Source organism: Merops nubicus, unplaced genomic scaffold (assembly GCF_000691845.1).
Source record: "Merops nubicus isolate BGI_N331 unplaced genomic scaffold, ASM69184v1 scaffold7910, whole genome shotgun sequence".
Lineage (NCBI taxonomy): Eukaryota > Metazoa > Chordata > Aves > Coraciiformes > Meropidae > Merops > Merops nubicus.
Window position 1 is genome coordinate 9,860 of NW_008583500.1, and position 15,404 is coordinate 25,263.

General features: G+C 40.4%; 1 protein-coding gene across 1 annotated transcript; it reads left to right on the forward strand.

The window, feature by feature from the left end:
• Positions 1 to 292: 292 nt before the first annotated feature.
• HMGN3 (high mobility group nucleosomal binding domain 3) lies at positions 293 to 14,375 on the forward strand (the record flags this gene model as incomplete). The annotated part of the gene is made up of 6 exons (XM_008940903.1): positions 293 to 364; positions 3,712 to 3,762; positions 9,364 to 9,393; positions 10,023 to 10,070; positions 12,430 to 12,543; positions 12,660 to 14,375. Coding segments are annotated over 6 exons (456 nt in total), but the record flags the coding sequence as incomplete, so codon positions are not given.
• Between the last annotated feature and the right edge of the window lie 1,029 nt (positions 14,376 to 15,404).

A 15,404-nucleotide genomic window follows, 5' to 3' on the forward strand; every position in this document is an offset into this window, starting at 1 on the left:
TCTTACAGACAACCTTCCGCATTCATCTTGTGGTATAAAAGTTATGCAGCTATGACAGATCTTACAAAGCTTAGCTACAGCTTAATTTACAATCTTATTGCCAATATATAGTGCAAATTAAAGTATGATACGATGTGTGGTCATCTGAAATTAAAACTTGATATTTAAATGTCAAAAGCCTATTTAGAGTTAGCTTCTTTCCTTCTATACACCTTGATGGGGGGGGGGGGAAATCGGTATTATCTGTTTCCTTATTTACTTTTTAATTTAATATCTATTTTGTCCCTTGTAGGCATCCATACAGTATCAGGCACAGCAGGCCTATAGGGACTACTTTATAAGTATAATACAGGCACATGGTAGAGTAAGTTGAAGAATTACTGAGGCTGGAGTACTGCCCTTGTCAAGTGATCCAGTGCTTCTGTTGGTCTTTGATTTTGCTGCACAAAACTTGCCGTGTGGACAGCCCTGCTCCTGACCAGTTTACGATGTCAGGCACAGTATACAGGGGGCATATTAATGTGTCTGGCATGTCATGTCAAATATGGTGAGCCCTAGCATTACATCATGTGGAAAATGTGCCAAGGGGCTGGGTTACTTAGTATGTTTGGTTGCTTTGAAACCAGAGGTCCTTCAGTCCTTTATCACCAGGACAAAAAATAGGGAAAATTCCCATGGAAGTTGTAGGGACAAGAACTTAAAGGGTTTGGTGGTATCTACCTGAAAGTCCTGTGACTTCCAGATACGAGTGCAGACACTCGCAGTGTGTGGCATGCCAAGTTCTTTGGGAACTATGCTTGGCTTAAACCCATTCGTGTACAAATTTCTGTGGTCCCTAGGGAGAGGAGAAAATACAGCAAAAACTAGCATGGTGATCCACATCAGCTGGGACTCACTGGAATGTCTAACCAAGACTCACAGAGGGGAAAGTCACTTTCTGTTCCTCTTTTAACAAATCTGTAGCTGTGTCTGACAGATTATTTTTTTGGTGTGTCTGTCAGCTTTAAGAGTCCCAGGCTGCTTGCAACTGCCCCGTGCCACTTCATTCTTGTCTATTACACTGGCTCGATTGTTTGTGCAGCTGTGTAGTAAAATGATTCTGCTGGAGCAGGGAAGACTATATATTTATGATTTGTATATGTATTTATGGTATTTATAAATGTGTTTAAGCAGGAAGCTATTTCTTGGCCAGATCAATTACCTTATTCATGTCGTGGCCTCCCACGCTGCTCCACCAGCGCACTGGGGAGCAGGGCCCTGAGAGGATGAGCAGAGCCTGCAGACGCCTGGGCTGGCAGGGAGCAGAGAGCTGGGCTGGAGTGGGGATCAGAGCGTGTCACAACCCCTTGCTGCTTGTTCACACCTCCGAGGTTATTGTTGTGCACGTCCCTCCACGGAGAAAGTTTTGTGGCCTTCAGAACTACTGTTGGATTTTCCAACTTGGGAGGGAATGCTGGGCTAATGAATTTAATTGAAGCATGTTGTGTAATATATCAGAATATACTGTGATTGTGGTTGCATTAACAGTATTCTAATATAAATTTTCCTCTACTGCGGTTAGCCTCACGAGCAGCTTTTAAAATCTGTTGTCAAGCAATAATACTGGCATCTGAAATTGGGCTGCCCTGTCTATCAGAAGGACGGGAGACTTGTCTTTTGTTAGTGCTAGAGAGAATGGAGTAAATACTGTGTGCTGTGTAGTCTTGCAGGGTGAGAGTTTGCACCTGGGCGGTTCCTGCAAGGCTGCTGCCATGTGGCAGTGCCAGCCTGTGATGGTTTAGCTCTGTTTCAAATCTCTGTGGTTCCTAGAAGAAAAGTGGAGTAAAACAGCCCAGCTGTGGAGTGCCAGTCAGCTTTGTGTCGTTTATGGTGAGTTTTTTAGCCTGGCTTCTGAAGGAAGAGAATCATGCTGTCTTTCTGTCCCTACTCCATTGAATCTTGAGCCTCTTGGCCAGTATGAGGAAAAGATGATAAAATCTGTGAGAACTTCCATATAAATAGGTGCCCAGGAAGGAGGGAAGTTTCTTCAAGTTCTCTCCCAGGGAAAGGGTACCGTGCAAATTGGTTAGAATAGAGAAAAATTGGTACGAGAGAAACGCAGGCTATGAATCCGTGGGCTGCAGACAAGCTGTGCCCAGAGCTCGTGGCGGCGGGAGCTGGAGCGGGAAGCTGTGGGGAACAAGGCTCGGTTACTGACAGGGATCACGGCGCCACGGATTTTGTTTTCCTTGCGCCTTTTGATGCTCCCAGCATCACGCCATCGAGCTGCAGTCGTTCTTTACTAACCAAACTGAAAGGCTTTTGAGAATGCAAACCTGAAACAATCCTGCAGGCGGCTGGTGGGGCCGTGGTGGCGGCGGGAGCAGCCGGGCTCCATTTTGGATGCGTGGCCGCTGCTATTCCGAGTCGCTCTAAGCTGCGCAGCGCTGCCTAACTTCCTGCTGCTTTCTAGCTGCTTAAGTCCTCGGCTTTTTTTTTTTTTTTTTCAAACCAGCTGCTTTTGTCGCGTGCATCCTTTCTGCCAAGGGGAGAGCACAGTAACAGTAGCAAAGCCACGGTTTATTCTCTGGTGTAGGTTGAAGAGTGTCTGTAAGTGTGTTAGAGCCCAGCGCCAGGAGAAGGCACTGGTCAACTACTGCAAACTAGCTGGTCTTTTTCTCGGCTCCAAACCGTAACTGTGCCACTCTGAGACGTTCTCTGTCAAAATCGGGGGGAGGTTTGGATTAGGATTGAAATGGGAAGACAAAGGAGAACACAACTACCCTGCTTCTTTACTGATTGACAAACAGAGCAGCAACCAAATTGTCTTCCCTGCTGCCTGTTAAATGCTTTTAGGAAACACATGCTGTTCTTGTGGATCTCGCTGCTGCTGCTCTTTGCAGCTTTTCCATTAACTGCCTGCTACTAGGTGGAAACCCAGTCATTTACTAAATGCAAAATAATGCATCTTGAGTTGTAAACAAAAGACAGAAGCTTGATTTTGTTGTTGGTGTGTGTTTTTAGGGGGTTATATGTGTCCTCACCCTCATTCTTTAACATTTCTCTAGTACCTCTGGAACACCAGCCTTAGAATGGTTGGGTTGATACTTTGTTCTTGTGAAGAAATATGTTTGTCCCTAGCTTTTAGGTTGAGTGTCTTGGTGTTTTACTGGTTTTTGCTGTTGTGATGGAGGAGATGAGGGAAAGATACTGTTAGAGCTTCCAGCTGAGTGAGCCTGAGGCACAAAAGGAGCAAATGAGGTAAAGAAATCTCAACTCTCAGTAATGCAGTACTTCTTTGGTTCATCTTACCATGCCATTACTAGATAAGTTTATGTTTGGGAATAAATGTGTTAAATTTCGTAGGGATTTCAAAAGCCCTAGTAGAGCCAACTCAGATTTCCAGTTCACACTGTTGTGCTGCCAGCTGTGTAGGTGGAGCTCCCACTGGAGCAGGTGGATACTTTAGTTAATTGGCTAGAGGGACCACTGGGGGTTGCTGTGTGATGTGATATGATATAGATGTACCTGGTGATGTTCTTGTGTTCTTGCTTGGCAAATCTAGAAGAGCCTTGATACAAAGCTGCTTTTAAATACTATCATAAATTTGCCAGGCTTCTTTAAGTTGCTGTAATGTATAGGGAGACGAATCTTCACCATAATCTTTGTTCTGCTGTTGCCTGGATGCTTTTGACTCTGTAACAAAAACACTGACTTAATCTTCTCTTTCAGTCTCCAGAGGGTGCTGAAGGCAAGGATGCAGCAAAAGTAACTAAGCAAGAGGCAAGTACATATTTTTTATTATTATTTTTTAATTTATCATGGCATGTAATTATTTAACTGGAGATCTGCAGTCTTGCGTATCATAAGACTATGCACTGCTCTGGCACTTCTAATGGGCTGTTGTCAGTGGCACTAATGACGGTAAACCTCATTTGTAGCTTATCTGGCATAATTTGGGTTTGGTTCACTGAGGATGCATACAAATTCCTAGCACACAATATAAGTTTAAGAAACACTTAGGGCTTTGTTAGACAAGATCTGGTGGATCTTGTGACAACAGTGTAGGATGCAACTTCTTGGAACTGTTGCTGTCTCTGGTGGGTTGGCAGAAGAAGGTTAATGCACACACCTTAGCTAGTCTGTTTCAAAACTATTCTTAGCTTAAGTGACTGATGGAAGGGTGTCTTGAATTAAGATACCAGGCTCTAAACTGGAGCAGCTGACACATTTGTGTGTTTTCTTTGTCTGAATTTGTTGTAAGGGCACAGTAACTTCTGTCAGAGAAAGCAAGGAGACAGCTGGTGATACTTTGGCCTCTACAGTAAAGTTTGCTAGTTTTTTTTGTTGCAGCTTTTAATGTAGGTTTGAAAAACCAGAATTACAAGGATTCATTTGCTTAGGTTGACTTCTTTTGTGGCAGACAAAGTTAAATCAGGACCTTGAAAAGAATGAGTGAATATTCAAATGAATTAACGATCAGTTGCCTTTCTTGTAAACCTTTGAGAGTATCTGAACAGGAAAAATAGTTTAATGAAGCTCTATGCTTTTTGAATTGAAAAGTTGGTTGTTGCTCAGTCCAGCAGAAAAAGATGGCACAGTAGAAATGTCAAAATGTTTCAAACAATAGTAAAGTTTACAATAAACTCCTGAAAAACAAAACAAACAAAAAAAAAAACCAGGTAGAGTAAAAAGGAGGTATGGGAGGAGTAGATTTTGATACTTAAGTATCTTCTTATGGAATTTCCTAGAAGACAAATTAGTTTCTTTTTCATTAAGTATGAAAAGGCTGACTAAATAATAGTAAAAGTATAGTCTCCTTGGCTTTGAATGGTTTTCTCTGTCCAAGTTTAAATATTATTTCCTCTAGAGACAGAGAAGTCAAGAGTTCCTTTCCCTGACAATGAGAAACCTAATTGCTAGAATACAGATATTAATAAATAATATAATGTAATAAATATAATAAAATACAAATACTTTTCTGCAGAAAGCTTGCAGAGGTACATAAGCTCTGGAGGGAGCCATTGACTCTGAAATACAAGAGCCCTTAGAGTAGCCTTCAGTCAAGGTGAGATAATAGTGGCTGTTGATGCTAGAGGGGGAAAAATAAAAGGTCACAAATCAAGGTAGTCTGAGTAGACAGACCTGTAGCTTAGTGTGTGAATGGGGAAAATAGCTGTAGGGTGAGATTTGAAACTGTGGGTGCCCTCAGAATGAATAGGTAGAACTTGGAATAGGAAGGGTGGCTTCAGTCTGAACCGAAAGAGACCTGTGTGGATGGCACCGAGGAGGCTTCCTGAATTATTTTAGATGAAACATCTGAGGGGAGATTGTCAAGAACTTGAGAGCACATCGAGTGAAGTCAGACCTCCCTGTCAGGGCAGAGATCAGGGGCTAGCACAGAAGCTATAAAAGTTTGCATCTGAAAAGGTGCAAGGAGAAAAGTGAAAGGAGAAGTCTTGAGAAATAAAGCCCTGTTTGATTCATGCCTATGAAAACAGGTAGCCAAGCTGGAATACAAAAGTTGAAAATCTAAATCTGGGCAATTTGGACTATCTGACTTTAAAAGAGGGCATCGATATAATGGGCAGCTTTTTGGGACACCGTGACACCAAGGCACAGATTATACAGGGTTGAGAGCTAAGTTGCATGAGTGTGGTAGAGTGACTTTCTGTTAGATGTCGTTAATATTTTTCTAGATTAATTGTATCAATAAGTACAGCAGAATCCCTCACTGATTGCAAAGCCATGTGTAAATGGGAAGCATGTAATGTAGAAATTGTGCCAAGTATCATCTGACCACAATAATAAAAGTGGCAGTGGGATGATGATAAGGATGATCAGAGAGACTCTGAGGATAGAAACAGTGTTAATGGAGATTTCAGTTACCTGCAGATATTGGGTAAAAGGCACAGGATGGCATTACAAAGACAAAAAAGTTAAACCTATAAACACTTGCTACCTGGAGGAACAAATTGAAGGACCAATAAAAGGATAATCAGCTCTTTATTTGGTCCTCAGTAGTATGCAGGAGCTAGTTAAAAAGACAGTTGTCGGAGAACTAGTCTGTAGTTATGACCATAATATATTCAGGTTGATCATCCTTGCAGGAATCTAAATGCAAATAAATGCTGCTATGGTAAGATTTTATACCAAGATAGGGAATTTTATTAAAAATGAGAGACTATTAAAAGGAGCAGCTAAAAAGTTTAGTGGTTTCAGGTGGCAGAGAGGCTTTTTGGTATGTCATGGTAGGGCCTTGCAGAAATGCATATTTTTCAGAAGCCCCTGCTTCCCTCTCCCCCCCAAAAAAAAGCCAGAAGGGCTTAATAGCAAAATAAGGGGAATGTATTATCTTCAAAAGGTATTTTTTGTATTGATGAAAAATAATGAGGAAAGGAGCAAACCATCCAGCGTAGCAAATGTGAAGCTGAAAGACAGGAACAAAACTCATGCTATAGAGAATTCTTAGGGATGTTCTTCCAGTGGAGCCTTTTCTCATGAGTGTAGAATCTGGAGGACATTCTTTGAGTGTGAGAACTGGACAGTATCCACCAGCAATTGCCAGGCTGTGAAGAGCAGTATGTAATTTACTGCTTGTATTGGCCTCACCACCAGAGTAACTGAAGGTGATGAAATGCCCCCAGGACTTCAGATCAGGGGTTCTGGAAAATAAAGTCTACGATTCTAACTTGCAACAGTAGGTTGGTTTTGTGGTTTGTTTTGCGTATGTTTGTTTTTTTGGTGTGTGCGTTTGTTGTTGGTTTGTTTTTGTTTTTTTTTTTTTTTTTTTTTAAAGTGCAAGTGGACAAATGTGTAACGGGAGAGTTGACATGGATTTTTGGAGAGACAAGTCATGCTTCAGGCAATTGAGCTCTTTGTAGAAGTCACCAGGTATAAGAATGATAGCATGCCAGTTGATACAGTTTACCTGCATGTGAGGAACATTTTTTGATAAGGCTCCCAAAGCAGGTTCTGAAAGAACCTAAGCCAGGGTGGATTAAAGGGAAGATCTCCTAAGTGTTGGTAACAGATAAAGATCTGAAAAGATCTGCAGGGAAGTAGTAGTTACTTTTCACAGTGGAGGAGAATTATCAGTGGAGTATTGGAAAGGTTTGTGTTTGGACTTGTGATTTTGAATATATTACATAGCGATCTAGGAGAAGAGGTACTGGAGAAATTATGAAGCTTGCTGAAGCTTACCAAAAATTATCAGGGTAGTCAGAATTGAGAGAGACTGAGAAGGCTGTTATGTCACTGATAACTAGGTGATAGAATATTCATAGAAATTCTGTATGGAGAACTGCAAATTAATACACAGGAAGGAGGGGAAGACACAATGGTAGTCACCAAATCGGCTAATTGGGAGGAGATTGTGACATCACAGTGAATAGTAACTGGAAAATGTCAGGTCTTCCAAACAAAAAGTAACTGGTTACTAGTTACTGCCACAGGATGTTAGGGAAACTGAAAGTGTAAATGGGTCCACTGGGTTATTAGACAAATTTATGGACAAAATGACCCTTGGGGACTATTAAACCCGTGATGTGGGTGTAATACCCAGGTTGGAAAGTTCACAATTTGAGATTGCAAGAAGCTGGCACGGGAGGAAAGTGCAAAGTGTGGTTCTGTTTCTGCTGCATTCATAGGCTCTTGCCGTAGATGTTTGCAAGTGGGACAGTATCAAATGGGCTCTTGGGCAAGCTGCTAGTGTCTGGGTTAGTACAGCTGTTTGGTGGAGGAAGAAAGGTTCCAAAAGCACATTAAAATGTGACCTTTGCTGACTTGACTGCTGTTCCCTCCTTACGATCAGATAACACAAAACACAAACAGACTAAGAATTAAAATTACTCAGCTGTCAGGCATTTTTAAAGAGCTGCAGGTTTATGCTGACTTAGGGCAAAACAAGCCTTCTGTGAAACCAGTCATGGAACTGGGAATGTGGGAATTATGATTTATCTAAACCAATGTAATATCCTTTAAAAAGTAGATGCTAACAAAACATTGCAGTTCCTGAAAGCTGAGGGATAGAAATCATCAGTTAAGAAAACAGATCTGGAAAAGAAGATACCTTGAACTAGGAGTTCTTTGGTTACCTGACCAAGTGAAATACCTTATTTAATCTGTTACAAAATAGTGCTATGCTGCTTAACAAGCAGTTGATAGTTGAAATTGCCAAGAAAAGAGAAGTTTACTTTTTTGTTGTTTTGTTAATGGCAGGTAAGTATTTCATAGCTGAAAATAGGTGTTTTTTGACAAGACTTCTGGATGCAGCTCTGAACTATTCACTGCTGCTTTCCACCAAGAATACTTAAATGGCTCCAATGAATACAAATAACTGCATTCTTCAGATACTACCAACAGCTTTTTCCTGTTGGAAGATGTGTGAGCCATGGTTTTTTTCAGCTCAGCTTAAAAGTTTAGTATGTAATTAAGATCTTTGTGGTTAACTTCATAGAATGTGTTACACTGGATATTTGTTACAATTGAGTTGTCTGTCCCTTTATTATGGCTACAAGTGTGATTCCAGTTTTGTGATACCAACCAAACTCTAACTCTCATAACCTTTCTGTGCAACTGGATGGTGGGTTCATGTCTTATAATGAATACAAAATACTGTGAACAAACTAATGAGCTCACAACTATTTCTAAGACGTAACTCATCTTCAGTAATACATTTATGACAAAGAACAGAGCAAAATAAAATTCAATCAAGAAGATGTGTTGAAGTGGTAAAGACAGGTGGAGGAATGCAGAATATCTGACTTCTTTCTTTTTAAGATTTATGTTTCAATAGAAGAAATAACTTCTCCCTCTACTCTTGCAGCTGTCTGTGCATCTGGACTCTCAGACTGAGTGTGTGAGAAACTGAGGAAGTGGAAGGACTTAAGTTGCATGTTTTGAAATTTTAGCACTTGGATATCCTCTGGGGAGGGATGTTGAATTTATTCTTTTGCTAATCTGATAGTGTTTATACCCACTATTCCAACCAGCATCTGCTGGATAATAGAGACATCTCTCTCAAGTATGTATGAGCCAGGTCCTGTGCGCAGGTGGTCGAGCTCGCTGGAGCTGTGAACCTTCCAGAGAACAGCAAGGGACTGGGATACTTGTGAAATAGGGGGTGCGGGATGTATCTGTCCGTATGGAGATTTAGACATTCTAATTCCTCAACAGTTTTGATGACTAACTTTTACAGCACTTTGTCACTTTAAAATTCTGATCGTCCAAGGTGAGGAAGATGTGAACTGTGTTTTGGAAGTAAAGACATATTTTGGTAGAGGCATATTTTATGCTGTTGTCACGGAATGACTGATGTTGTGTGGCTTTGTGTACTGTCTGCTGTAAGCCTATAAACATTTTGTTCTGCTTTTTTTTCTGTAGCCCACAAGACGATCAGCAAGATTGTCAGCTGTAAGTATGTGTTTCACCTCTTGGTATATACTTTTCTAGGCACATACAGATTTTTAGATCAAACAGGTTTGTTACATTTTGCTTGTTTCAATTTTTATTCCTAAGAACTGCAGAGCTAAAGTTATCTGTGTTTTCTTGGTTTCAGGTTTCAGGTTGTTCTGACAAAAAGATGTATTTCCCCACCTCAGTGCAACATTGTCCGTTCTGTGCAGTATTGACTTTGTATCGCTTTGCAGGCTGATGGTAGTTTTGGATATGCAACTGCTTCTCTGGGAAGGAGAAGGAGCTGTCCTTCAAGGACTTCATTTGACACCACTACTAGTATTTGGTTTTAGTTCTTCTCTGTTAGAACATATCAGACTTTTTTTTTTAATAGTTACTGCTAATCTCCACATTTTACTCTTAGAATGAGCCCCAAATTGCTTTGACTACTAGAGGAGTGAGCTAATGGCAGTGGGTGTGTGCAGTGATGAGGAGCATTTGTGCATTGAGGTTTTGAGTCTTTCTCTAGGTGTATACTGATGAGCAGGAAGTAAGGGCAGGTGTGGTGGTGGGAAGCTGGGGTGTGGAGGTGGCTGGCTGCCTTCTGGTGATATGTCTAACACTCTGCAACCAAAAATGTTTTATAGAAACCTGCTCCACCAAAACCTGAACCCAAACCAAGGAAAACCACGAAGGTAAATACTCTTCTTTTTAGTTGCCAACGCTGTGGCCAGTAGTAAGCAAGTATACTCCTTGTTTGCATTGCAGACAGTTCAGTTCACAGTGGTTTTGTGAGCCATGTATCCCCTGCCCTTCCCACAGCTCCCTGTCCTGTCCCTGTCCCACCACCCATGTGGGGGGAAAAAAAAAACCAAAACAAACAGAACAAACCACAAACAACAAAACCCCAAATGAGATCATTCTTTCATTTCTGTTCCACCCCTTCCTGGCCTCATTACAGTCCCAAACAAAATGTCTTGCCTGTTTGATATGCAGACCATGCTAGTTTGTAGTGAATTCCTAGTTTAAGAAGGATCTTTACCTTTCCTACACCTTTCCTGAAACACACGGGTTTGTTTAAGGAAGGTCTATGTGAGACCTAGCAATTTCTGCAGTAGGATTTGAGATTACTCTGTGCCATCCTATTTCCTTGTCTAGAGGGGCAGCACTTAATTTTGTAGTGAGAAACTCTTATCTGTTCTTGAAGCCTGGCTGTTGCTGAGAATGCACAATTATAATTAAAGGTGAAATTAAATATATTTAAATCGAATGGTTTGGGGTTTCTAGGCCAGTTACAGTCAAATTAAAATCTTATTAGTGTCTGAAATACCTTTTCAGGATTTCTGCATATAAATCATGTACTTCAGAAACTGTAGATTTATTTGTGTCCCAGGGGAATGTTAAATAAGAGCAATTGCTTTATCAGGAGAGGAAAAAAAAAAAAAAGCAAACAACGGGTGCTGGAAACTGAGTCTAGCAGTCCTCACACATTTTTTTGTGGTATCTCAATTGGGCAAGTATCAGGATACAAAGTCCATGTGTGGTAGTGAAACCCTTGACTTTCAACGTTTTATGATTTATCAGATGACATGGCCAATAAAGTCTTGTGGAGTCCATCCTGCCTTCTTAGAAAGACTATTGATAAAGAAGGGAATAGGGTAACTCCCGTAGCTTCACGTACATGCTGTGAAATGAGCTCAGTGTTACGCAGTCGGTCTGAGCTGCCTCAGAGGCATTTGAAGCTCATTTCAGGCAACACAAATCATTTATGATATTTTTCAAAGTAACTTTTTAGTACAGTAATCTGTTTTTTTCTAAACTCTAACAGGATTGCATTTTAAGGAGTATATTCGTTGTGGTCTCCTAAACAGGAAGAGCAAGTGTGTGCTCTGAAACTGCTAGGAAATAGCCAAAAAGGATACAGATTTGAGATCACTTTTAGTGTTAAAAGGTTGCAAATTATGGATTTACTAAGCCAAGTCCTTAGAATATTCTTTTGTAGTTGAAGAGTTAGGACTCTACTCACACCACTGGGAAGCTTCTCAGTTGAACACCACAGCAGCCACGTAACACTGAAGCTGAAGGGTGGAAGCAGGAATTTGGGCTGCCCTGGAACTGGGATCACTGGCACTCCCTCCTCACTGCCCCACTCTTGTGTGGGGATTGCTGGAGAAGGGTAGCTGATGAAAGGAGACTGACCTTAATATCCCTGTTCACAGCTACTATTGCCGTTTTGCATGGAAAATTTGGAGCAAATGATCACATGGAAGATTGCACAGTGTTTATCACAACTACTTCATATGTTAATGTGAAATATTCAACTAAATACTATTTAAATTTTTATCCCATTGCACTCAAAATCCTTAACTGGTGTCTCTGTTAGCCCTGGATCACAAATATAAATATTTATACAGAGCAAGACTTTTTAAAAAAGTCATCTTCAACACATGAATTGTTTAAGAGCAAATCTCCAAGTGAAACTGTAGCTGTTGGAATAGTTCCTTCTGACAAATTCTCTGCTTTGTGTTGCTGCAGATGGAATGTTATCAGTGTTTGCCTCCCTAGTGTGTTGGTTGGCTCTTTCATTGACATGGAACGAACATCACAGATGTTACCAAACTAACAAAAGGACATCCAACAAAAATGCTTAATTTTTTAAAATCTAATTTAATATTTCTTGTTAATCAAAAGCGTAACGCTGTTGCACAAACAGTGTGGTGTTTGTGCTCTGCTGAATAAGCTTTCATTGCACTGTAATTAGATTTGTTCATACAGATGTCTTGTGTATACCTCTATAATACAGCTCGGCTCTGCCAAAATAGTTTGTGGGGTTTTTGGGTCCCTTTTAAAACAATAAGAAAGTTGACCATCAGCATTTTCTAGATATGTTGAGACTCTGGATACATGTTTTTGCAGGTAGTTTTTAGCTGGTTTTCTGTTTGAATCCAGCTTGCCAAGATTTGCTTTTTAGTTCATAGGAAGTTTTTATGATGAAGGTGTAGGGTGCCGGCTACTCACACAATGTCTACGCCCATGTTTTTAATCTTCTGTTAGAAGGAACCTGGAACAAAGGCCAACAAAGGTGCTAAAGGGAAGAAGGATGAAAAGCAAGAAGCTGCAAAGGAAGGTACTACACCATCTGAAAATGGTGAAAATAAAGCTGAAGAGGTACTTCCCACACATACCTCCTGCTGACTGAATCAGCGCTTTTTAATTATTGAGCTTTTCAGACCTTGATAGCATGTTCATAATGTTTCTTTTTATTGCCCATGATGTTATTGCAGATTCGCATCTCTCGCTCCACTGTTAGTGTTTCAACATCCCGAGGTGCCCCACCCAGCACACTGTCAGTAAAAGGGCAGATTGAAAGAGTGAAAGTTGGGGGTACGGTAGAGCATTCATTCAGCATTGTGTGCAGTGAATAGAAACAGGTAGTGGTGTGGTGCTTGTCAGTGTGACCCGTGGAAGCCGACAGGTAAGGCTCATACCCCTTTTGGCAGCTGGGAGCAATCACTTAAGGAAGGCGTGTGGATGGACCTGGTTGGAGGGTTCAAGTGCACGTGGACCTAGGTTCGGACCCGAGCTGTTGCTGCAGATAAGAGATGGAAGGAGTGAGGAGTAGTTGGGGTATTGAGCTGTGCGATGGCAGTGTACTGTAGTAATTAATTTCTTTCTTTCTTCTCCGCAGGCTCAGAAAACTGAATCTGTAGGTGACAAGAATGAATGAAATATCATGAAAATTTTGGGTTGATTTTATGTACCTCTTGGACAACTTTTAAAAGATATTTTTATCAAGTATTTTGTAAATGCTAATTTTTTTAGGACTATGATAGCTGACATATTAAACTGTATATGAACAATTCCCTTCTCATAACAGTGCTTTTAGAAATTCCCGTTGTTGCCAAGTAATATAAATATCAACTTAATATTGCAAGGTATGTGTAAAATTGGATCAGCATTCCATACACTTGCTTTGAGAAATTAAGTCTTGTGCATATGGTGATGTTTTTACTGTGCGTATTTGAATTTTTCATGCAGTTTTTTCTAGAGCAATAATCAGTGGTGCTTTTGTACTTAGGGTTTATGTGATTTTAATGAAACATGGATAGATGTGGCCACCTGCTGACTATTTTGGGTTCTTTTAATGGATTAAAATAAAAGGTCTCCTTGCCTGCAAAACTACAGCCTCCTAATGTTTTCTCTAAACCTGAGGAATGCCTTATTCATATTTTCAGCTGTTACAAGGAAGACTAAATGATTTAGCAACAATTATTTTGCATGCAATCTGTTTGCTTTTTTGCTGATGCCTGACTAAAAAGACCCACGCAGGAGTAGCAGGCTGGGATTTTCAGTGGCCCACAACTTAAGGAGCTCTAGATTCATTCTTCATAGATCCCTCCTTCAGCTATACTGTCACAGGGTGAGTAGAGTTGCCATACTCTGTCAGGATATTGTGTCTGTGATGAGCTACCAATGCAGAATGAAGCGCTTGATTGATAGAGACGTACAGTAACTTAAAAGCAGCTCAGTTTCTCCCCCATTCTCTTTTCATTGACTTGCCTCGTACTCTCTGGAAACCTTTCTTTCTATCTGCAGCCTCAATATAAATAGTAATTGCTGTTCTGCTTCAGCTGAGGACAGTTGTTAATACATGGAAATTGCTGTTAAACAGCACTATATATTTGGTACCTGCTAGAAACAGAACAATTGGAAGTTATTTTTGAGGTTGTTGTGCTGATATGGTAAATTAGCTAATGATTTTTTTTAGTGTCCATGTTTCAACTCTGCAGTTCATTCTAAGCACCTTTTATAATTTTTCTCCTTTTCTTTTCTCTAGGGGCCCTGGTATTTCTATTGTTACTTCTGGGATGGGAGGGGTGAGAGAAAAAGATGTTCCCTGTGCTTCGGTAGCATTGATTTGTATTGCTGGAAGTGGTGGCCATTATGTCTGAGGATACCTTTTGCTTGTTTAAGCCAATAAATAAATGACTGTTGCTTGACCTAGTGTTCCATTTTTTGTGAAGAAATCTCCAGTTGCCTTCTTTAATTAAAACAGAAAAGAAGCCAAGCCTCCCTATACTGAAAAATTTAAGATGGATTACCAAACCCCTATATTCTAACTAGAATAGTAGCTAAGACCTGCACTGAAATAAATGCCTCTTGTGCTCTTGTGGATAGATTTGCTACAGCCAAATAAGAGGAGGCTGTTGTCTGCATCATGAACTCAGTTGGGAAGAAAATGTAAACTAATTTTCTGCTTCTGGTGGTGGAAGGCAGAGGGCTGTAATGAAACTTGCAGCCTAATGAGAAGGAAAGTCCATACTGTTACTCAGTGATACATTCTGATTTGCTTTCTGATGGACTTAATTCAGACACTAAGCTCATGGGGAGTTTAACTGAACTTTATCACAGAATCATCAGTGCTCGTTCTAAGCATTTGTCAATTTACAGGTTTATTGTTCCTATGAGGAGGGGTTTTGTATACTCTCATCATTTTGTGTGGATAACACAGAGATTCTTACCTAGACAGTTGGAGTTCTTGAAATGACCCTTTTAACTTAGCTTTAACTTAGGCATGAGTATCACAAGACACTGACATGTTCCTAGACAGGCTTACTTCAGGAAAGCTCCTTTTACTAAATCCCTAAAAGATGGGCAGAAGTTGGGTCCTTAAACTAAACGCACAGTATCCTAACCTAGTAATTTTGACACAAAATTATTCTCTTGATTTGATCCAGCAAATCCAGCTGATTTTGATCCAGAGATCCAGCTCAATGCCAGAGTTCTGTTAGAAGTATTTAACAGCAGAAGATATGCTTAGGTGAAGTTTAATAAAACAAGCTATCCTGCTGGTTTTTCAAAAGTGCTTTGTAAATGTGATGCCTTCCCATCTTTTTCATCTATATGTCAAGTTTCTAGAGAAATTTTCAAAGCACTGTATCAAGTTCTAAGAATGTTGTTTAAAATTAGAGTGGTCGCACATTCCAGACATGCAGCTAGAGTCTCCATGGGCAGCTGGTGATCTGCAG